The 23,023-nt window shown below is 53.6% G+C and overlaps 1 protein-coding gene across 4 annotated transcripts in view; it reads right to left on the bottom strand.

Moving 5' to 3' along the window:
- NFIX (nuclear factor I X) overlaps positions 1–23,023 on the bottom strand; it is a 92,485-nt gene that overhangs the window by 55,839 nt on the left and 13,623 nt on the right. For all 4 annotated transcript variants that reach the window (XM_037145762.2, XM_037145761.2, XM_037145764.2 and 1 more), the window contains exon 2: positions 8,610–9,141. In XM_037145762.2, coding sequence (XP_037001657.1) covers positions 8,610–9,141 — 532 coding nt within the window. The remainder of the gene's footprint in view (positions 1–8,609; positions 9,142–23,023) is intronic.

Genomic DNA, 23,023 nt, shown 5'->3' on the forward strand with positions numbered 1-23,023 from the left:
GTGAAGTTCAAAAGCAGAGAGGTCTATGGAGGGAAGCCGAGTTGCTCAGTGACCTGAAATCTGGGGTCCTTCTGCTGGAAACTCATGGTGTGACTCGAGTGCCTTGACATCTGTACCTGGGTTCCCTTTGCTGTACAGTGGAGATGATAAGACCTGCCATGCACATACCACTCAACCATTGTGAGGAAGGACCGAGCTCCCGGCAGGCTGAAGAGGCTCAGCCAGCTAACAAAAATGAGCTAATTCTTCCTGTCCTTCAACGCATGGTTCAAGCAGGTCATCTTCCAGGAAGCCTCCCAGGTCCCTGTGGTGCAGTTCAGCGACTCCTCACTGCACACGGAGACCCCTGTGCATGCCACCTGAGCACACGTACACACGGCTGGGAGCACGGGTTTGAAACTAGAATCGGTTTGAGTATCGGTGTGGTTAACACGTGGACAAGACTTAATACAGTGCCTTTGCCATGCTGGGCCTTCGATGAAAAACTAGAATTAAAACAGGAGATGGAGACCAAGGAAATGCCCCTCCTCTTTTGACAGGGGACAACAAGTTGGTGGGAGCCTGGACAAATGGGAGCCCCTTAAGTTAGTGGATATCCCCAAATAATAACAGCAACAATGGCCCTGACCCTGGAGCGGTGGCATGCCAGATCATCATTCAGACATCAAAAGTGAAACTAGAACACCCCCCACTAGTAAACAGGCCCTGGGGGCTGGTGGGGGAGGATAGTCACCTGGGAGACAGGCTCACAAAAGGCAACCTCAAAATATCCAAGAAAAACAAATCCCCTGAAGGTGAGAAAATCAGATAGTAGACACCCACAGGGACAAAGTAAGGAACCCAGATACTCAGGATGGCGAGGCCCAGCCCAGCTCGACCTCCCCACCACAGCCCCTCTGCCTGCAGGGACCCTCCTGCAATGCCAACAACCCTTCGGCTCGAACATGCTTAAAATGGCGACGGTGGCCTGCGGGACAAGGCGCTTGCCGTGCTGTTTTCCACGGTGCCCTCAGTGCCAAGAAAAACCTATCATCAGAAATGCCATCAGCTATATTTATCTATCTCTCAGCCCCCCCAGCCTCCTCCTCCCGTCTGCCAGCCAGGCCCGGCGGAGCCCCCCTCACCCAGTGGGCACACTTCCCTGTTGTTGACGCCCGTGACCACCTGCCCAAGCCTCGATCTCCAGCGCTCTCTTCCCAAGCCCCTGCAATCAGGCTTCCCTGCGGGCACGACAGCTTTCTCACGGGCACATCAGTGCACATCCACACGTGCCTCAGGTACCCCACCTGACAGGCACTGATCTGGGTGTTTCAGCCCCAAACCACGGGCAGAGCTGGTCTCCCACCTCCTCTCAGCGCATCGGGTCTCTTTCAGCGCATCGGGCGGTACTGGCCTGCTCTCAAAGCCCTCCACAAGCCCCAGGCAGGGTCCTCCGGGAGGGGCGCCCACGCTGCAGTGTCCCACCAACTGGTCACCATGGAGAGACAAGACAGGAGGCACGGGGTGAGAGAGCAAGGCTGGGGGACCGGGGCTCACTCCAGGCCCGTGGGCGCCATTGCGCAGGACACCCAGCTGGCTGCCGGGCAGACCTCTGACCCCTGCACTTTCATTCCCTGGTGGAAAGTGGGGAACCCCAGCCTGTACTTCAAGGCGCTATGAATTTTACAGAAGTGTGCATGCTTCTGCACCCACCCCCTTCCCACCCAATCAAGAGGAAAACTACAGAAACTGGAATGATAAAGAGAAAATGACAAAGTCGAGGTTCAGGTTCGGAACTATTCAATTGCTACAGCTGTGACCAGGCCTCTGCCGGGAGACCGTCCTTCCACATCTCAGACCTTTCCCTACCCAAGCAGCAGGACTCCAACCTGACCCTTCCCACCTTCGGGGCCCAGCATAGAACAACAACAGAACATCTGAAGGTGAATCAATGACTATATTCTAACTATATTCCCACATGTACCTCCTCCTTGCATTTGAGGGGGGTAGCCCTCACTTCCCACTCCAGCCCTGTCCCCGGAAGGCCGCCCCTTGCCTCTGAGCCCCCAAATCAGAAAGGAGTTCCAGGGAGTCGACCCCTCTGAGAATGAAGCAACCCAAATAAAAATTTTAAAACCCAGCAGCTCTTTCTCTCCTGCCCCCTCCCCCTCCACCGGCAAATGAAAACAAACAAGAAATCAAAGAGGCCTTTTGTGCAAGCACCGCGCTGACACGGCTGGGGCCTTTGAAAGGACTTTTGAATCGGACACTGAAGGATAAAATAACTGAAGCGTGGCAGCTCCTGAGACAGGGGGGTGGTGGGACTGATGGGGCAAAGAGAAAAAGGGGTAGGGAGGGAGCCACCTTCCTCCCCGGGCAGAAAGGGGGACGTTCAGCTGTGCCCTCTCCCCAGCTGCTGTGAGACGCCAGAACAGAGGGAGACTATATGGCACAGCCCTCTGCCCCTCTGGCCCACCCTTCCTCCGCACCCCAGGTCTCTGCAGCACTAGAAGGTTGCCCAGATGGGCCCTGCCTCCCTCTTCACAGCCCAGTGGGAGCTCTGTGGGGTCTTCCCTCCCCTCCAGCGTGGATCCGTGCAGGTCAAGCCTGCAGGATGGCGCCTCCTACACTTCATCGTGAGGCCTTCACCCAAACCCTGTGGCCACATGCAGGAGTCTCTCATTCTTAGAAGGGCCTTGCTCATTGTGAGTTCACCAAGTGCATATTTCATGAAAAAGGGAAATCTGACCATCTTTGGCAGTGCTAAAAAGTAAAACCCTCAGGAAGTCCTTCTGCAGGTCTGGCCCCAACCCCCCTGCTGCAGAGAGGCCCATTTCCTCCGGGTCGGCTGCGGAGCAAGGCTGGTCAACATTCCCCAGCTTACAGGTCCCCTCCAGTTTATGTGTGGCCCTCACTCTGCCAGCTTAAGCTCAGACAGGGTGGTTCTTTTCTTCCTTGAACTACAGCTTCCAACTCAGCCAGCTGGGTGAGCACTCCACCAAGACGCCCTGTGCATCGCAGCCAGCGAAGGACCTCTGACCGGGTGGGTGGTGGACATGCAATAGACAAAGGGAGGGGAGCAGATGGCCAAGCCAGTTTCACGATGAGACCAAGCTCAAGGACAGGGTCTGGCATTTCTGATCTCCTCTTTGGGGTCACAATGCCTCTGAGGTCAGCCTGAGCCCCATCACCTTTCCACTCCATTCAGAGCCAGGCACCCCATGACACCTTACCAGAGCAAAGGCAGCCTGGGCCGGCTTCACGGGTGTGCGACCTGGGCAGTTGCACAGGCCCGGTGCTTGGTATAATTAACGCTCTAACTGTTGTCGCATTGCGATTCCTAATCACTTTGAACGAGGAGCCCCACGTTTTCGTTCTGCATGGGGCCCCACAGATTATGTAGCTGGAAGGCCCTGCAAATCTTGCAGCAGCTTCCATTGGGATCTGACTGCGCACCCTGCAGTTTCTGTGTTCAATAAGAAACGCTCCAGTTTAAAGAAGGCCTCCAGGTGACCGAAAAGACGAGGATGAGGGCGCAAGAAGCTGTGTCAAATGCGGGAGGCACGAGAGAATAGCAAGTTTAGCCTGGAGCAGACACAGCTTCCTGGGGAGAGAGGTAGAAAGGAACCTTGAGAGCTAGCTGCCTTCAGCATTTGAAAGGCTGAGTGTCACACCTGGGTTGTCCCTTAAGATAGAGAAATAAGATCTACAGGTGAAGGCAAGAGGAAGACAGCCTTGGGCTCACAACACCGTAACAGTAACTACACTGCGGCAGTCGGTCACAGTCATCCTCTGCTTGCCTGTGCTGCGGCCTCCTCGGAGTTACAGGAACAGAAGAATTTCACAAGCAAAGCTGAACAGTAGTGACATCTCTTCCAGGGTGTTCTACAGGGTTAAGAGTCCTCCGCTTTCTTGCTCACTTTATGAATCTGGTTCCTGGGCCCTCTCGTCTCGGTTGGCCCTGGCACCAGATGGCGCTGCCTCAAAGACGAAGGCCAGTGGCATTTCTGGGCCTTGAAAAAGGAGGCAGTGGGTGAGGTGGCACAGTGACCACAGTGGGGGTTAGCTCCTCCCCCCAGAGGGCAGCTGGTTCTCCTGTGGCCCTTCCCACGCATTCACACTAAAGCCACCAGACTGGCCAAGCGTCCAGCAAAGGCCTGGGGCAGCATGGCTGGCATCAGCCGTATCTTGGCATGGCTGACGTGGCCAAGCAACGGCCTCCACTACCAAGGAAGGAAGAAGACCAGAAGCCCTCCCTTGGTCCCCCAAACTTGTGCTTACAGCAAAGTGCCAAGCCCTGAGGCCGAGAGCAAAAACCAGGGATATGTTATACCTGAGAAGGATGACCTTGCACTTGAAAAAGTTCACTTAGACAAATTCTCAGGTGGTAACCCCTTTGCTTCCACAGGTAAGGCCTGGGGGTGAGGAGGGAGGCAGAATCTCCTCTTGCGGCAGTGCCCTGACTGACCCGGGGGAGCGGAGCCTGAGGGGTCCAGGCAGGAACACCCTCCAGGACAAACGATGGGGCTCCTTCCACAACAACCCACAAACTGCCAGGAAAGAAACAAAGATGAGGGAGGAAGAAGAAGAGGAGGAGGAGGAGGATCACCTAGAGATTATGGGTCCGGAAAGACAGATCAACCCACTGCAATACATACACCTGATTTAGACCCCGATCCAGACAGACAAACTCAGGAGATAATGAGGGAAAAGTGATCGCCGACCATCTGACCACACTAAAGAAATTGCTGGTTATTTTTAGGTGCAATAGTGGTATTATAGTTATTTTTTCAAGAATCCTTTTCTTTAGAGACATGGAGAGAAATATTTACAGATGAAAAGCTACAACACCTGGATTTTCTCCTAAACAACCCAGTGTGGGTCAGCAGTGGGGGGCATGAATAAACAGAGACCGGCCGTAAGTCAGCAACTGTTGGCGCTGGTGTTGTGGGTTCTGTCCACACGTGAACTTCTCTGGGATGACAAAGCTGAGATAAAGAAAGGGGCCACCACCCAAAAAAGGCCTCCACAGTGACCCGCAGGAAGCATCTGATGGGGAGAAGCTGACATTTCCATTCAATAAAGCATTTTACTACTTTCAGATTATTTTTCTTTCCTAGGTCAGAGCCTAGGTTAGGAAAGGTCGAAGATGCTGGTTCGCCTTCAGATCCCTGAAGCTTTGGGACAGTCTACCAGCGCTTCCAGGCCAGCTCAGCCATCCTTCCTCACAGAAGCAGAGGCCTCCTGGCCCCACGTTCCTCTCCACCTCTGGCCACCTGTCCTGGGAGTCCCTCCTTGACGGAAGGACATCATCAGGAATGCACCTCCTCCCCGCGGTGGTACTCTCTGACCCTGCTCTACTGCAGCCTCCCCTCCGAAATGGGGTAGACAAATACATGGCAAGATTGCTTCCCAGCAGGAAGACTGCCCTCATGGAGGCCACGACACACCGATGGTGTTTTGGACCCGTATTCTGGAAGCGGGGCTCCCGGCACCGCACTGTGCCCTTTACTCCCTCTCCACCACGCCACCTCTTTTATTTTATTTTTTTATCCTCACCCGAAGACATGATTATTGATTTCAGAGAGAGAGGAAGGGAGGGAGAGAGAGAGGGGAAAAAAAAAAAAACATCGATGTGAAAGAGAAACATTGATCCGCTGCCTTTGGCACATCCTGACCGGGGAATGAACCCGCCACCCAGGACATGTGGCCTGACTGGGAATCAGACCTGCAGCCTTTTGGTTCACAAGACAATGCTGAACCAACTGAGTCACCAGGCCAGGACAACGATGCCGCCTCTCGAAGCTTCATATGGGGCAGAACCAGGGCTCAAGAAGGCCACAAATGACAGCACCTAGAGGCAAAGCCACCCCCCACCTCCACGCTTTCCACCAAGTCAAGTTGGCTTGTCATCAAACCTGGCACCACTGGCTCAACCCAGATCGGGTTCTTCAGCCCAGTTTTAAGGAAAGAAAACACTTCTTTTAGAGTCCAAAGTAACTCTTGTCTGAGCTCTCGCCACCCTGCCACCCTCCCCCGCCCAGTTTATGGCAGGAGGAAGGAGCACAGCCGCAGGTGTGAGCACGGAGGCCATGCTGTCAGACTGAGTCCTTTGGGGGCTCAGCCCAGAGACATTTCCTAGTGAACTGGGGTGGTTTGGAGAGGCCGTGCCTGCTCCACGCCACTCCGAGACCACCTCCCTGAGTCCCAGTGGCGGCCCGTGCCGCACCAACTCACCCCACTCTCTCAGTAAGGCACACCTGAATTAAAGCAATTCCAGCAAGGAAAGCCTTCCCTGAAATTCTCTGGAGTCCAGGGACCTGAATTACAGACAAATTATGAAAAACACTCAGTTCTCCGCTCAGCTTTTGTCAAGGAACTCAGCCAGGACAGAGGTGGCCACGCTGCTACATGCGGTGGGGCAGGAATTCACTCATATTCCTGCGCTAATGATCTCATTACAGCTGGGGGTAGGCAGGGGCACCTCTCTTCTCACGCACTGCCTGGTCGGTTCCGGAGCCAGAGTGCTGGCCAGGAAACAATCTCTTTCCTCACACAAACTCCATCCTACCTCAGCCCCATCCATGCTGGCAGCAGTCAAGAATCTGGCCTAAAAGAAAAGAGGCCAGGAAAACTGCTCAGCTGCAGGGACCCGCACAGAGAGCCAGGGAGGAGGAAACCAGCTTGGGAGAAAGATGAGTATTGATTTCTGTCTTCGAGAGCCTATTTCTCAACTCGAAAGGCACTGAAGCCCCTTGTGGGGGAGCTACCTGACAGACATATAAGTTCAAGGCTCCAAGCCTTCCCCAAGCCACCGCCAAGATCACCAGTCAGATACACCCACCTGGCTCTGACTTGCTCTGTAGACAGAGAATGGGGGGAGTAACTTTCTAAATTTTCTTTAGTCTCTTTTTCAGAAAGAAAAAGGATGAACAAGGGAAAAGACTGGCAGTTGGTGATTCTTCATGAGGGTTCATGACAGTCTCACAGAAACAGGTACAGGCCTAGAAAGATCCACAGATGGGGGTGGAGTGGGGAGGAGGGTCCACTATCTCCAACCAACCACCGAAGCCGCCTCTCAGAACAAGAGAACATGAGCGAGGAGAGAGGCCTCAAATACCACCTTTTCCTCCCCAGAGTTCTCCAACATACAACTCACAGTCGAGGTTACATTCCTGACACAATGCTAAAAACTCCCCCAAATTTCATCTCTACGTTAAATTACACCGCTCCTCCCAACTTCCCAAACAGGCAAGCGGGTGACCACAGCAGAAAAGTGAGTTGCTTTTCTTTTTTTTTTTTTTTTTTGTGAATGAACAGGAAGAAAGACACACATGCTTGCCTTGCAAGGAAAGAACACTCACTAGAGTTGCAGTTCGGCCACATTCTCTCACATTCCCATAAAGAGAGAAAGAGAGAAAACAAGGGGAAAAAATACTGGAATGGTGGAAAGAAACACACACACACACACACAGAAAGGTTTGGTAGCCCTCTCATTACAAGTTGGTTGGGCATAATGTAAACACACTTCTGCCTTGCCTAATCACAGAGTGCCGCCCATTTAGGTTTCAAAGGCGGCAGTAAATTGGGCGTAGCTGAGTGGAGGCTAAAAATTAACCAGCCATCTCTGTTTCAATTTGTAAGAAAACAAAAGCGGAAAGAAATTATAAAAAGGGAAAGGAAAGGGGGGGGGAGGAACAGGGGAGGGAAACGGAACCACCCTGACCCAAAATGCCGAGTAAAACTGGAAAAGCAGAGAACTGGAACTACTTGGAACACAAAAGGAAAAGGGAATTTTATAAGTTTTTTTTTTTTTACTGTTTGTTTGCTTCTTTAAGACTTCTTCCCCGCTCCCTGCCATGCTTGTGACCCGAGCATGCCACTGTCCCCCAGCAGGGGTGGGTGCCGTGCACGGGCTGTGGGCACCCATCTTGGCACCTCAGCAGAAAAAAAACCCAGTGAAGGGGAAGAGCACATAAGAGACCTCACACTCCTTTTTACTCTCTATGAAATCAAATGACTTTCTTACTTTCTGACAGCCAAACCCCAGCCCCAGTGGTTCCTGCCTGGGCATCTGGGCCCCAGAATCAACCTGCCTCTGCCTTCACTCCTCTCTTCTATTCATTCTGTCTCATATCCGGAGGTTTTACACGCCCCTCTCCACCGAACTGCTGCCCAGCCCGCTTGTGCCAAATCCCCAGAACTTGAGGGAAAACAGTAGGAAAGCCAGCACCTGCCCTCTAATACTTCTTCTGACTTATTTTAAATCAGAGCAATGAGTGATTGGGGGGAGGTGGCAGTGGTGGCATTCATCACAAACTCTCACCATCGTGGGTAGTTTTGGGACGCCGTGGCCCCAGTCCTAAGATCTGCAATGTCTTTTGAGTAAGATGAATCCTCCAAAGATGGAGATGCACAAAAATCGAGAATATGGCACGGGAGCGGAGAAGGAAGAATAGACAGGGTGGAAGGAGGCAGAAGTGAACATCAAAAGTGCCGCAGGCCTCGGCAGGAGGGGCGCCCAGGGTAGGCCCATTAGATGGGTCATTTGGACAGAAGAGGAACAATAAACAGGACAAATGCCAGCAAATGAAATAAAATGGGGGGGGGGGTTGCTGAGAATGACCTACCCGGAGTGTGGACAAAGTAAGCCAGATAAAGATCCAGTTCTTTGATTGTGACTCCAATGTGATGTGGCTGGACGCACAGGCCGGGGTTCGAGCACTGGGGCGACTTGTAGAGTCGCTCCCCATCAGTACTTTCCAGGGGGATCCCCTTAAACAAAATCACCATGACCAGGTCCAGCCGCCACACCTTGTCGGCCTGGCGCAGGCAGTCAATCCGCCGGATCTTGCCCTTCTGGTCGGGGTTGGACAGCACGCAGCAGGGGGGCTTCTTGCCTGTGATGGTCAGCACAAAGTCCTCCCGGAACTCGGGCCGGATGTCTTTGCGCAGCTTGGCCAGCAGCCGGGATGCCCACTTCTGCTTGATCTCGGGTTTCTCTCCCAGCAGCTCGTCCTTCACCGCTCGCTCCTCGTCCTTCGACATCCGCTTCTCGTGCTTCTTGAAGTACTTGCGCTTCCGCGCCTGCAGGTTGAACCAGGTGTAGGAGAAGGCGCGGACGTGAGGCAGCAGCGCCTCGATGAACGGGTGGAACTCATCCTGCAGGCGGCAAGCCGGGAGCATGCGGGGCGCGGGGGACGGGAGGAGGGAGACGGGTTAGAGGGAGAGAGAGAAGGAGAAAGGACGCGTTAGACGGGGACACCGGAGAAACCCCCTTTCCTCCTCCTCCCACCCACGACGATCTCCTCCTGCGATCGTTCTAGGAAAGTGTGGTCTGGAGGCACCGCCAGCCCAGCCGGCCGCCTGCTCCCATCTCAGCCTCGGCAGCCAGACAGAGGCACCCGAAGCCTGAACACACACCTATTCTCTCTCTCTCTCTCTCTCTCTCTCACTCACTCACGCGCGCGCACACACACACACACACACAAGCGCGCACAGACAACGCTGCAGTCCACACACACACGCTGCTGGTATCCCGGCCAGGTTCTGTCGCGCCCATGGCATCTCCATGTTCTATCGCAGCCTCGAACTCGTGTCAGCTCGCCCTGGCGCGGCGTCCGGGCCGCGCGGGCGCGCGGCGCCGCCTGGCTCCCCGGCGCCCGGCGGGGTTGGCCACCCGAGGAGGGCGGGTAGGACGTCCGCCGGCGAGCGAGCGAGGCGCCCGCTTGGACCCCCCTCCCCAGCCTGTTTCCATTCTCTTTTCTCCCGTTCCAGTCGGAAGGTCCACCCCAGCATTTAAAAAAAAAAAATCACATCTAAATCCTAAATATGTGATTCCAGCTTTGTTATCGACACCGACACTAATGTTAATCACAGTCATAAGGAACAAAACACTTCTTGTTAGCACAAATAAGGCGGTCGTCTCTACCACATTAGGGTTAAAAGCCACGCGGGGCGTCCTGCGCCCCGTCCCCACTGACCCCTGCACCCTCTTCCCGCTCAGTCAGGTGACAGAGGGCTGGGCTCTCGCTTTTGGGGTTTTTTGTTTGTTTGTTTGTTTGCTTGTTTGCAGTTTAAATAATAATTGATTTCTGTTTACAAAAATAAAACTGGAAAAAAATAAATAATTACCATTGATCTGAAGCACCCGGCAAAGCCCAACGCCCGATTCTGAGCTTCTGGACTCAACAGAGTTGTGAGTTGGGGGCGGGTGGGGGGAGGGGGGAGAAGGAGGAGCAGGGGAGGAAGGTAAATGTTTTAAAGGGGGTTATTATTGGTGTTCTGGGGAATAGGGGCCGGGCTTGGGTGGATTCTCAAACCCTTCCCCCTCCCCCCCACGCTCCATTGCACAGAAGGGGGAAATTAATATATTTTTTTGAAAAGGAGCAAAAAAAGAAAGAAAGGTCAGGGATAGCAAGCAGAGAGAGGGAGCGAACCGGTTGCCACACACGCCAGGTAAACAAAAGCAAACACAAAATATTTTTTCAATTTCACCCCATGTGCATCCTCCTCCAGTTTAAAATAAAAAGACAGGGAAAATATACGGAAATTTAAAATCTAAACCTACCCCCCAACACCCCCTCCCCAACCCATAACACACCCTCTACCTACCCCACCCCCGTGCAAAACAAAACAAAAACAAAAACCAGGAGAGGGAAAAGCGGCAGCTGAAGAAAAAGGCTTTCGGCTTTGGCAGCCGCACAGGGGTGTAAACTTGGAGCTGCCTCCCTCCGCCTCTGAGCCCGATCGCAGGCAAAGAGGGAGCTCGCGGATTCCCGGGGAAGGGGACGAGTTCGGACCGGCTGCAGACCGTCGCTGGCAGGCGCCTGCGAGAGAGGGAGCGAGGGCGGGAGGGAAGAAGAGAGAGAAAGAGAGAGAGAGAGACGGAGGGAAGATGGAGATGGGATGGGGCTGCGTGTGTGTGCTGGTCGGGTTTTGGATTTTTTTTTCTGCTTCTTTTCTCTTTCTCTCTCAAACTCCCTCTCTCTCTCTCTCCCCTTTCATGCTCAATCCCCATCCATTTGCTCTTGCCAAAGCCAGTAAAAGGGGGGGGATGGAGAGAGAGAGGGAGAGAGAGAGGGAGAGTAGGAGAGAAGGATCCACCTATTTGGCAATGAGACATCCTCCAGCAGCCAATGGCTGTGTCCAAGGGGAGGAGGGAACCGAGTGAGCTGGGAGGGTGGGGAGAGCCCCCGGCAGTTGGAGACCAAAAACAATTTGCCCAATCGACAAGTTCACGTCTAATGAACAAGCAAAGTCCAGCAGTTATGAATTTTTCATTCCGGGCTCCCACTCGGGTCCATTTGGCAGCGGCCACCAGCAAATTTGGAGGGGGTAGGGTGGGGGCTAGGATAGAGGAAGACTCGGAATTTTTTTTTTTTAAGCCAGAAAAATAAATAAATAAAGGCCTGACTCCGGGCAGGCTGGCGGGCGGGAGCCCCAGAAGGCCTTGGAGAAAGCAGCTGCGCCTTCTCTCTGTGTTTTGGTTTCAGTCTCTTTCTCTCGAGCCCCGTATACTCTCTCTTTTTCTGGTTCTATTTCTTTTTTTTTATTTATGGAGCGCACAGGGGCTCATGGAAGTTTTCCTCCCTGGTCATACACACGAGCGGTGCTATGAATAGAAAGAGAAGAAAGAGAGCTCGGGAAGTGTCCCTGCCAGCGGCACTTCCAGGGCAGGGACCTGGCGGCCGGGGTGCGGCCACCCGAGCCAACCCCTCGGTCCCGGGGCTGCCGCTCTCAGGGGCACTCCCAGCCCAGGCTGCCCCACCAGCACCCGCGGTCCTCTTCCCCAGCCCCCAGTGAGCAAGGCTGCCTCCCTGGGCCCACACCCAGCCACGCAAGCTCCATTAGCAAGGACTAGAGATGCCAACGCAACGCAGCTCGGCTGGAGAAACGGCAACAGTTTATGAAAATAGCCTCCTGTCACAGCGCTCCGCTGACGCTGACGAGCACTCCAGCACTCCGTGCAGCCACGAACACAACGGCCAACCCTAAGAAGTGACAAAGGCAGGAAGATGGACACTACTTCCCAACGCAGCCACTGAGTCCTGCTGCCGCCTCCCACCACCACCGAGATGCTTTCTCCAGCTCCGTCCCCTTCACTTGACCCGTGCTTAGTGTTTCTTGGTTGGAGGAGGGGGGACACTGTCACCCGCCCCCAAGTCCATTCATAGGAAAGGGCCCAAATCCTAGGGAGCAAAGTGCAAGAGCGTAAAATGAGAAAACTACACGACAGAAAGAGAGCTAAGAAAGGAAATGACAGAACAGAAAGGAAAGGGCTCCTTCAGGAAAAGTGAAAGGACCTCAGGGAAACCAAGTCACGGTAAAGAGGCTCCTGCGTCTGTGCTTTCCTCCCAGGCAGGGCTGAAGGTCGCCGGTGGCCGGCCGAGGGCCTCCCGGTGCGGTTCTCTCCGGGAGGAGCTGCTGAGCAGCCATGCCTTAGGCCTTGGAAGAGCAGCAAGAGCAGACAGTTATTAAAGAAAGCAGACAGAGAACACACACAGGGAGAGACTGACCCTGCTCTAAACCATCCCTACAGCTGCCCTCTCCCAAGGCGAGTCTCAGCCCTCAGCTGGCAACCGAAAAAAGGTCACTGCTCACTCTACCCTTTCCTCCCCATCTGAAACCCTGTGCTCAGTGGCCTTTATGCTCTGAGGAAAGGTTCCCGGAAGAACTCGGGGAGTGTGCAGAAACAAAACACGCACGCAGTCCCTGGGCTGGCGCTGAACCCGGACCATGGGAAAGGTGCCACCCGGGACCTGGGACCCCAGTCTGAGCCCCGATTGTGTGGTGTGAGCTCAGTGCTGACTCCAACTGACCGACAGTTAGATGTGAGAGAGCTGGAGGCAGGTGTCATTGCGGACAGGCCTCTTGGGTTGGGATTCAATAATTGATGTCATGTTAATAACTGGCTTTGGTCCAACTAGCCAAAGATGTTAGCTGAGTGACATAAGATACTCTCCACCTTGAGAGAAACAATCTTACTTTCTAAAGTCAAGAGGAGACAACAAGTGAGTTTATGTTTGGCGCAGGGTGTTTTTCTGGTATTTTCATTTACACTGAATATTAGACACCAGACAGGAAATGGCCAACGCCAGCCGCCTGGAGAATTCGGCCGTGTTCAGTCTCGTAGACCCCAGTGCTCGGGTGGAAGAGACACGCTGAACATGGTGATTCTGAATCTGGTGGTACCACTGGGTGGGTGGTGGGAAGGTGGCAAATGGAAGTATCCACGTGAAAGTCAGGGAAACAGGAGGAGATCCATGTTTCACTCCTGGATGGAGGGAAGGGTCAAAGGTCGATGGAGAGACAGGACGGAGAAGTGGCTCTGGAGGGCCAGTGGGGTGCCTCAGTGGGGCCTCAGGAACCCAAGCAGAACCCTCCCGTAACAGAAGGAGCAACAGGGACGTAGAACAATCATCAACTGTCCTTCTGCCAGTGGCCTTAACCTCAAAGGTGGGCAGAGAGGATTCGCAGGCAGCGCTATGCCAATGCTTAGGGAGGGAGGGCAGAAGGGCTCCCTCTCTCTCTCCTGTGGGCACACACAGAGAAGAATCTCACTCAGGTTCCATTAGAAACACTAAGCACCCCCCTCCCCCACCCCTGCAGCCCCCCTCTCCTGCATGCCACTGGTGGCTGCTCTGGGCCCTGGACACGCCCCTCAGGAGCACCAGACAAAAGAGGACTGTCCCCCTTTTGTTAAGACAGTGGAGGCTCCTGTTGGAAGATTACCTGTCCCAGACCCAGACTCCTTCCCTGCTGCCCTCCTGCCACCCCTTCCCCCCTGCAAGAAGCTCACACTCTCCATTCCCAGAGTCAAGACAAAAACCCCTTCAATAGTTCCAAGCTCTTCAGGGAGTTCAAGGGTTCAGGGGATGGAGGGAGCAAGGGGACAGCCAGGCACTGGAGGAGCAGGACAGGGGAAGGGGGAATGGAATGAGACAGAAAACAGGCCAAATCTGAGGGAAAGGAAGCCAGTGATTCTGGGTGACAGTAGTGAGGGGGAAAAATTAAAGGGGGCAAGGGGGGAATATAAAGGGAAAACAAAAAAATTGGGGGATATTTTCCCCATTTAAAAGAAAAATCTAAAAGCCAGATATAAGACTTTAAAAATTCACACGGGCTTTACAGAGAGTCATCTTTCTGCCTTTGTAAGAGAAAGGCCTCTCTTGTTATTGTCAAGTATATAGAATTTGATTTTTAAAAGACCAGCAACAGTTTTCACTGAAACATTTCTAAAATACCCATGCTGGTCTTAGCCATCACTCGGAGAAATGTGCCCGGACAAGGAAGGACTGAACAGACCACCGAGAAAGATGACAAGAGAGAGAGGATGAAAACCAGAGAAAGGAACCAAGCCTGGAGAGCGAATACCACGCTGGACCTAAAACTGCAAAGAGAGTCAAGGACAAAGACGGAGGGGAAATGAGCAAGGGGAAAAGACAAGGGCTCTGGGACAGAAGAAAAAAATAGCTGAGGAAAATGACTGCTTCTGTCTCAATAAAGTGAAACATGTGGTTTTCCAAAACTCCACAAAACAAACGAGGCCTTGTAGATTATTTAAGGGAAAATAGAAAAATACATACAGAACCTCACTCACATATATAGCATTCGAAAGTCTTCAAGGAAACAAAGTAATTTGCCCAGCCTGAGATAGGCTTCTTAACTGGCCCATACAGGTCAACAGTGAGACATCTAGAAGCACAAGAAGTTATATCTTTAAAGGCAGGGCCACTGTGTTGAGGTCTCTTTATCTTTTTTAAAAAATCCTATTTATCCACATCCTGCTTGCTTTAAGGCCTAGATTTATTTTTTAGACCCTGGACACTGCTAATTATACATACATCTCCATGCTAATTTGGATAACCATACACAGTGCAGATAACTGACAAAGCCTACACAGAATTACCAGATATTTCAGTATCCATTTTACCACCGCATGTCGGCAGCCTGGGTGAAAAAGGACGCAGGAAATTCTAAAAAGGCCACAAACAGAACCCCGATGAGTCTGCTCTAGTCTGCCCAATTCCTGGCATTTTATAATTCAGCCTTGGCCCGAACCAAAAAAAGCAGACTTTTACTTCGTATCTCTGAGGTCTCCCATCTTGTCCCACAGAAGGAGGGACACCAGAAGGCAGGGGCAGAGATGGAGAGAGAAACTGTAGACAGAAAAAGGAAGGGGCCCCGGGGCTGCTTGTCCTAGAGGTGGGTGGGGCCTCCCCTCTCCCGGGGCCAGGCTGGAAGAGGTTCCTCAGCCAGAGTAAAATCATCCAAGAGTCTGGAAATCCAGGCATGGAAACCAGAAATGCACACTGCGAGGAGGCCCGGGGAATTTGGACAAAGCGGGTTTTTGGCTGCCTTGGGCCTGTTTTTCTCTGCTCAGGAAAGGCAGCCCCAGCACGGGTTTTCAGCGTTCCCATGCGGGCTGAAAGGATTTGCCCCACACCCCAGTGCTGGGTCTAGGACAGGGGCTGCCTCAGAACCAGGCTGCATGCTCCTCTCCCATAAAACTGTCCACCCCCCCCCTTCCTTTTCTCCTCCTGACTACAAACCGGGAGCGGTGGTCTGGGATCTGGCCAACAGGCAGCCTCGTTCTGGCTCTGAACACTACCCTTCTCCAGGCACATCTCCCCGCACCCTCCTGGCATGGAATGAAATAGGGTAGGAACAGGGGACTGGGGGAGACGATCTATTCTCTCTAGCGCAACTGGAAATTGTTTACTTTCATCCTCTACAGGGAATGGGAAACAAAAACCCTAGTCTTTAATTCATTATTTAACTTGAAACTTCCTTGTGTCACCACATAGAAGTAAAAGCTGGGGAGGCCAGAGCCCTCTCCTCCAGCCAAGGGTGGGGGTGGCCACATGGGGATGAGAATCTCCGCAGAATGCACAGGACAGATGACGGCCAAGGGCTTCCAGGGGCAAGGGCAGTACAGAGCCTGAGCCTCGTCTACCTTCTTGGCCAGGAAAGAGTCAGTCCAAGGTGGCCAAGGGCCGGGGATGGGGGGGTGGGGGGGAGGAAGAACTCCACAGGCTAGCTTCACAAGTTTCTCTAAAGAAGAACTACAGAACTGACCAAAGGCCCGGGAAGGGGAGACCAGCACGTGAAGATGAGGTCTGCTCCCAGAACACCATGTAAATATCTTCAGGGCAAGACAGACCAGAGCAAAAGGCAAAACGCTGGAAACTCACCGGAGGCCCAGCTGCCAACTGCCGAACCCAGAACAGGCTTGGGGATTACCCAGGGAAGATGTTCCTCTCCCTCCCCGCCCACCACTCCCCCACCTCTGAGCCTCCTCCCCAGACCTCCCCAAGGCCTTGCCAGAGCTCCACCGAGATCTGCCGTGACACCCCCTTTGCTTTCCTGGGTGTCTTCCCTGGCCATAGGAGAGATCCCTACCGCAGGAGAGTAGGCCCCGGTGAGAAGGGAAAGTTTCTCTCAGCCCTGGTGCCATCGCCCAGGCTGCACTCCCCGCACCCTCGGCCCAGAGAGAGTCTCTTCCTTGCGGTTGTTTCGGCAACCTGCAGCGCCCAGAGCCCTGGGCGGAGAGCTGAGTGGTGGGGATGAGAACAGCCCGGGGTTTCCACAGCTCCGGGATTCCGGGGAGTTGGGCGGGCTCTGGCTGGGCAAATGGCGTCCCCAAAAGGTACAATTTTAAAAGTTGAAAGACATTTTTCAGTCCCTCGAAATGTATTGCTCCCCACAACTACTTTATTATCAGGATCACTGCCAAGGGAACCAGAGAATCCCCACATTCCTGGTGTCCAGCCTTGGAGGAGGCTGGCACCGGGGTGCCCACGGCTCAGGACCGTGCCCACCTCTCCGCCACAATCCGTTCCTCCGGCTCCCTTTCTTTCTCCCCCTCCCTCCCCCGCCGCGTCCTCCAGCTCCAACACAAACTGTTTGCACGGGAAGTCTCCCTCTATGACCCGATTCAGCACACACAAGAGAAAACTGTGGGCGACAGACCCAACGTCCTAACGAACTTGAGTTAATTAATGCTAAGGAAGAAAAGAGGCGCCTTCGCTCTGTTGAATCACGGTTCACTAGCCCTTTCAGTTTGCTGTGGGTGGAGGAAAAAAAAAGAGGCTTTTTGGTTCAAATATTTTTGGGGGGCGAAGGGAAAACAAAAACACCGCAGAAGGGCTGCGGAGGGTGAAGCTGTCAGTACCTGCCTGCCGGGAGGAGCAGAGGCGAGGGCAGCGGGCAGCGGAGTCCTCCCCCAGCTTCTGGCCTGAACTGCTGTGTTCGGAAGGCCCAGAAGGGGGAAAGAAGAGCGAGGCGGTTACCGGTTGACTTCAGGCCTATTCTAATACATTGCTCCAAAAATTAATCTGTCAGACTATTAGATACATACATTTTTTTTAAAGCCCAAACCCAACAACTCGGCTTGAGCAGAGCCGTGAAAATGTTTTAACAGTGCAGAAAACCAAAGTATGGATGGCACGCAGACAAGAAATTTAAGTGTGCAGGAAAAAAAAAAAAAAAGAAGAGGTGGCAATGGGGGGGGCAGGAGAACAGCTGCAATTTTGCTTTCCAGATGTTGACAGCAAAATGTAATTGGCAAGAAACTTCCTCCTTACCACGTTTTATCCTTTGGTCCTAAGATGGTAAAATGCGACAGCCAGACCTTAGCCTGCAGTCGGTCTGCGGGCACTCCGCACAGCTCACGTGGCTGGGCCCGGAGCCTCGTGGGCCACACTCACAGGGCCCACTGATCAGCCCACTGATTGTTACAAGCCCTTCCAACATCCCTTAGCAGGAAGGCCTGAGCAAAGCAAGCCGGAGGACAGTATTATTTAAGCTATTATTATTTATTATTATTTAGTAATGCACAGCCTTTACTTTTGAGGCTGAGCCTCCCCTCTTTTTAAAAATAAGCTTCTTAACCGAAGTGTGGCACATATAAAGAAGAGCACACAGTTCTCGGTCTGCTGCACGACACATTTTCACAAAGCGAACACACCTGGGTAACTCCACCCAGGTTAAGAAATAAAACATTTTCAACACGCTGAGCTGGGCCTTGAGATTTTAAGCTATAAAGTCATCGCAATTTATATGCCTTAGAAATAGCTCCTGCCCGCACCAGTAGTGTGAGATTTGAGCACCTATGTACACACGTATTGTAAAGTGCAGTGAACTACTCCCGCAATCCCCAAAAAGCAGCAGTGAAAAGAAGCCCCTGCTGCAGGGGGGTGACTGCGCCTCTCGCTGTGCCTGCCCAGCTCTGGAGCCGTCAGCGGGCGAACCAGCTACGCTGCGGGGTTAGCAGACCAGCAGGGTCTGTAGGCGGGAAGGACAAACAGGGATCATCGAGCTGAAAACCAGCCGGCCACCGGCAGGACCAGGGGGCCTCGTTATGTGTGATATGTGTGCATCATGAGGGAAAGGGGTCCCTAAAGACTCGGGGGTTCCCGAATGAGAACCCGTCAGGGCAGACTGCTCTCGGCCCTGTCCATAAAAGCCTTGCACCGGAGGACGGGGGTGGCAGCGGCGAGAAGGGGCCAAGCGAGTGAGGGTCCTGGGCTGCGGCTGGGCTGCGGCGAGGAAGGCAGGCCCAGCCCTGTGGCATCTGCCTCCCCCTTCCCTGGCTCCAGCCCCAGCTGGCTCCCCACCTCACTTTCACTGGCACTAAATTTACTTTGTAATTTTAAAATTAAATTTTAAAAAAAGCAGAAAAGAGAAAGCACTTCAAGGCAAAATACCTCCCACAATATCTCTTGGGGGGAGTTGCTTATGTAAAAAGACGAATGCAAAGGATCACTAAAAAGTCTAAGCACCGAATAACAAGGAAAATAAAAGAGAAACACATTTAATTAAAAACACCTGAAGCAAATAAATAACTCCCTTTGCAAGGCAAAGGCACAGCACAGCCAGTGGCACAGTGGGCACCAGCCCCCACCCCCTTTTCTTACCCACTTTCCTGTCTCTCACGTGCAGCGAGGTCTCCCCCAGCACCATGGAAGCCCCTTCCCCTTTGTAGCCGTCCACCCCACCCCGGGGCGGCGGGGAAGGCCAGGGCAGTCTTTTAGCGGCCCACCAGCCCGGAGCAAACCTCTGCGACCCTGACAAAGAGCCCCTTCCTCTAATTCCCAAGCCAGCGAAGGCCCTGGACCCTGTTCTCATGCTCCAAATCTAGGCCCCAAGGTGGTGGCACTGCCCTGGGGCTGGACGCCAGGCCCATCCCAAGTGGGCTCTCTTGAGCCCTGCCAAGGAGGGTCTTGAGGACAGCATTTTCTTTTCCTATGGCATTTGGAATCAAACTGCGTTTGGAATCAAAGTGTTCAGCTTGATTAAAAGTATGACGTGGGATCTGAGCTCTCTGAGCCTGTGATCTTTAGAAACACTTGATTACTTGATCCTTTTTTGGGGGGGCGGGGTGCCAAGTAGGCGTGGAGATCCCCCCACCAGAACGACTCTCCCACCAGCCCACCGCCTGGGAAACGCGCCCTCGGCTGGCACCGGGGTACCAGGACCCAACTCCTTTCTTCCTTTCTTTCTTTTTTAAATCGCTCTAGTGCAAACCAGGCAGTGGGTCAGGGCCCACAGGCGGGGGAGGGGAGAGGAGAGGAGAGGGTTGTCTCTGAAAGAGGGTGAAAAAGGAAAGCAGGGCTCCAGGTCCGGGAGCAGAATGCCGCCGCCGCAAGTTTCCCGGCTTGTGCCAGTTTGGGGATTTGCGAATCAGACCGGAGCGGAGGGGAAGGCTGGTGAGAAAAAAAGCCCGCATTAAAACTAACCCGTTCTGCCTAAAAGCGCACTTTCCATTCCTAAATAAGACAATGCCGAAGGGAGAGGAAAGACAAGTTATTTCTCACTCTTTAATTATTCCAATGCTTAGCATTATTTTTTTTTAAACCACACACATTAGCCAATGATATATTCTAACCCTCAACAAAGCTGGTATTTTTCTCTGATTACAGACTTTGCCGTGGCAAACCCAGGCTCCGACGACAGAGGCAGCGCAGAAACGCGCTTCTAAACGAGACACAATTTTATGAAAATCATAGTAACCCCCGCAATGCTAGCGTGCCTTTCAGCAGCGGAGTCCTAGGCGCCCCAGGCCCGGCTCTCCCGGGGAGCCGGCGACCGAGGGCCCAGGAAAGAGGCAGGAAAGGCTTGCCAGCGCCAACGGAGTGCCACGGGCACGTATTTTTCTTTCTGTTTTTAACAGCCTGTTTCCACCATTCAGCCTCCGTCTCACGCTTTTTTTTTTTTAAGTCACAAAACTCCCTTAAATTTTTAAAATGTTGTTTTAAAGAAGGAAAAGATGACCCGAAATAAAAAGAGGGGAAGGGAGCGCCGTGCGGTCGGGGGAGTCGCCGCTAGCACGGCTGCCTCTGCGTCCAGGCTGCGGAGCACGGGTAAGCCGACTTGGTCACCTCCCCCCACGCAGCTGGGGCAGGGTGAGTCATCTGTACGTGGAAAAGAAAAAGGACCTAACACTACCAACACGAATTTAAGTAATTTGGGTGACAAAACTCAGGTTCATGACCGGTTTCCGAGGGGGCGAGCTTGGAGGCCTCGGGCTGCTTTCTCTGAAAGTCCAGGGATGCGAGAACTCCGGGGGAGCCGCGGAGGACATCGGGGGACACTGGCCTCCTCTCCCAACAGGTTAAGCTGGTGGGTACCCTGGGCGAACACACTTTTCCATCCCCTCCGCGGGCCTGCCCAGGAAGTGCTGCAACATGGCTGTCAGCGACCGGTGGGGAGGCCTTAGTGCCCCCAAAGAAGCCTTCCCTGAGAGGGAAGACTATGTTGGCCAGAAGGGATCTGGGGGAAATTATTATATTTTTTTTTATAAGTTTCTTGGAAGCTGCGCAACTCCTGCGGCCTGAAGGCAGAGGAGAGGGAAAGGGAAAGCGCATTTTCTGCCACTTAGTCACATTTCTTCCCCATGCTCGCTGGAGGCCAAACGCCCCCAAACCCAGCCAACCCTCCAAACAAACAAAAATCTCCCCTGGTAAATTTCCCCGCCCTTATTCCCCAAAATGAGACAGCTTGGGGATAAATGGAGAGGCTCCTTCTGAGCCTGGATCTGGAGGCAGGATGTGCACAGCGCAGGGGGAAGGTGGGACCCTCTCCGGATCAACGGTCCTACGTTGCCCTCAGATTCCGGGGCACTTATACCCTAAGGTCCCTGGAGTAGCCACAGAATAACAGGACTCATCAACATTGATTTCATTTCCAAAGCCCCCTCTCACGTTTTCATCAGGTATCAGGGTGAGCACAGGAGGAGGAAAACTGAGGCAAAGGTGCCCACAGAACTGGGGACTGAACCGACCTACAGGCCAAAGGCCCCGCTCCTTTTGAGCCACTTCCGGTCGCGGCCTTTGACGCGGCAAAAGTTCATCCCCACAGCGTAAGTTGGGGTAGCCCTCAATGCCTACATGGAGTCCCCTGTGGGTGGAGTCCCCTTCAGGTGGTGACGGTGAGGACGAGGCCGGGGTACTGCAGGTTGCGGGTACTGCCAGAACCTGCGAAGTACGTACGGGCTCTGTCAGACGCTAGGAGGGACTAACCCTCCCCCAGGGTCTATGGAGCAGCAATGTCCTGCGGCCTTGCCTGTCCCGAAGTTCTTTCACACGCTTTCCCCACGTCCCCTCACTTGCCTGAGGGGGAAGTGGTCCTCACTCCCGGATCAATGCCGAAGCACCTTTCCACACCAGGGGCCTGGACGCGCCACTTCTCGCCTTTTGCCTCCTTCAACGTACACTCCAGACTTGACGCTGAGCCTGCTTATGGCTTATGGCCCACAGTGCAGCAGAGCCCCAAAGCCCCGCCGTGGGCCCTTCACACCTTCGCTGCTGTGCTGTTCCCTCCCACCCCATGGTGTACAAGTGACTGAGACTCTCAGCACCCATGCTCTGGCGGGGGGGGGGGGGAAGCACGCAGTCCTCCCACTGCCTGAGCCCAGGAGAGGTTTCCCCACAATCCCCACTCACCCATGCCCCCTCCAGGTCTGAGACAATTGCAGCCAGTCTGGGAAATACCATCCACAAAAAAACACTCAGGAGGTGAGAGGAGCCCATAGGCAACAGGCACCTGCCGACGAGCACGCTCGTGGGAGCTAGCATGCAGAGCATGGGCAGCATGTCTCTGCCAGAGTTTGCCCAGACACATGAGGCGATGCACACAGGTGGACTGGAGAAGCTTCCGAGCCTTTAAAGGGGACAAGAAGGGAGGCGGGAGGACCGTCTAACTTTCGTTAGCCGGGCTGGGGCATCAAAGCGCAATGGTTGTTGGGGAATGGGGCCATCTAGGGCATCTGGGAACATCCCCCCCTCCACTCGGTGGTATGCTTCTATTTTAAGATATCTCACACCCCTTCAAAACCCACCCACATTTGCTTCCTGGGGTCCATGGAGCGTACAGGGAACCGGTCTCTACACCCAAGGAGCACCTAAGGGGAAGGCCAGAAGAGCTAGTAGCTCATAGCCTGAGCTGCCAAGCTGTACTCAGGGGGACAAATGGAAGTTTCACCCCAGAAGGGGGGGGACATTAAATGGCCTCTTTGTGGAGAGAATTGTGGACCGTCACTCAGGATTAATTTAAGCAGCAACAGCAAACATACACCAAAAAGCAAGTATCGCTGCCAGCACCCACCCCCGCCATTGTGTCTCGGGGAGGGCTGTGGGACTCCTCAGTGTGGCTCAGCCTCTTGTGGGGGAGGGTCTCCGGCCTTTAAGAACTTGAAGGATCCACGGTTGGAAGGGTAAAGGCTGCTCCCCAGTCGCCCCACGTTCCTGCTGGGTGAAATGGGTTTTGCCGATCTGAGATAAAGCCGAGTGGGGGTGGTAAAAATCCAAGTACAGATGAAGCCGGAATGGGGGGAGGTTCTTACATATGAATATATATATTAAAATATAAATTTCCGATATAAATATAGTACACGCAGCGGCGCTACTGGGCAGCTCTGGAATAGCTCACTTGCACCCCAAGTGCTCTGGAATTGGGTATTCTAAGGGGGGCAGTGGGAATCAGGCCTCAGCTGCCTCTCCTCCCCAACCTGAATATGGCTTTGGAGCCAGGTGCCCAAGGC

Source organism: Artibeus jamaicensis, unplaced genomic scaffold (genome assembly GCF_021234435.1).
Source record: "Artibeus jamaicensis isolate MK-2021 breed Jamaican fruit bat unplaced genomic scaffold, CSHL_Jam_final contig_3290, whole genome shotgun sequence".
In the NCBI taxonomy this organism is placed as follows: domain Eukaryota; kingdom Metazoa; phylum Chordata; class Mammalia; order Chiroptera; family Phyllostomidae; genus Artibeus; species Artibeus jamaicensis.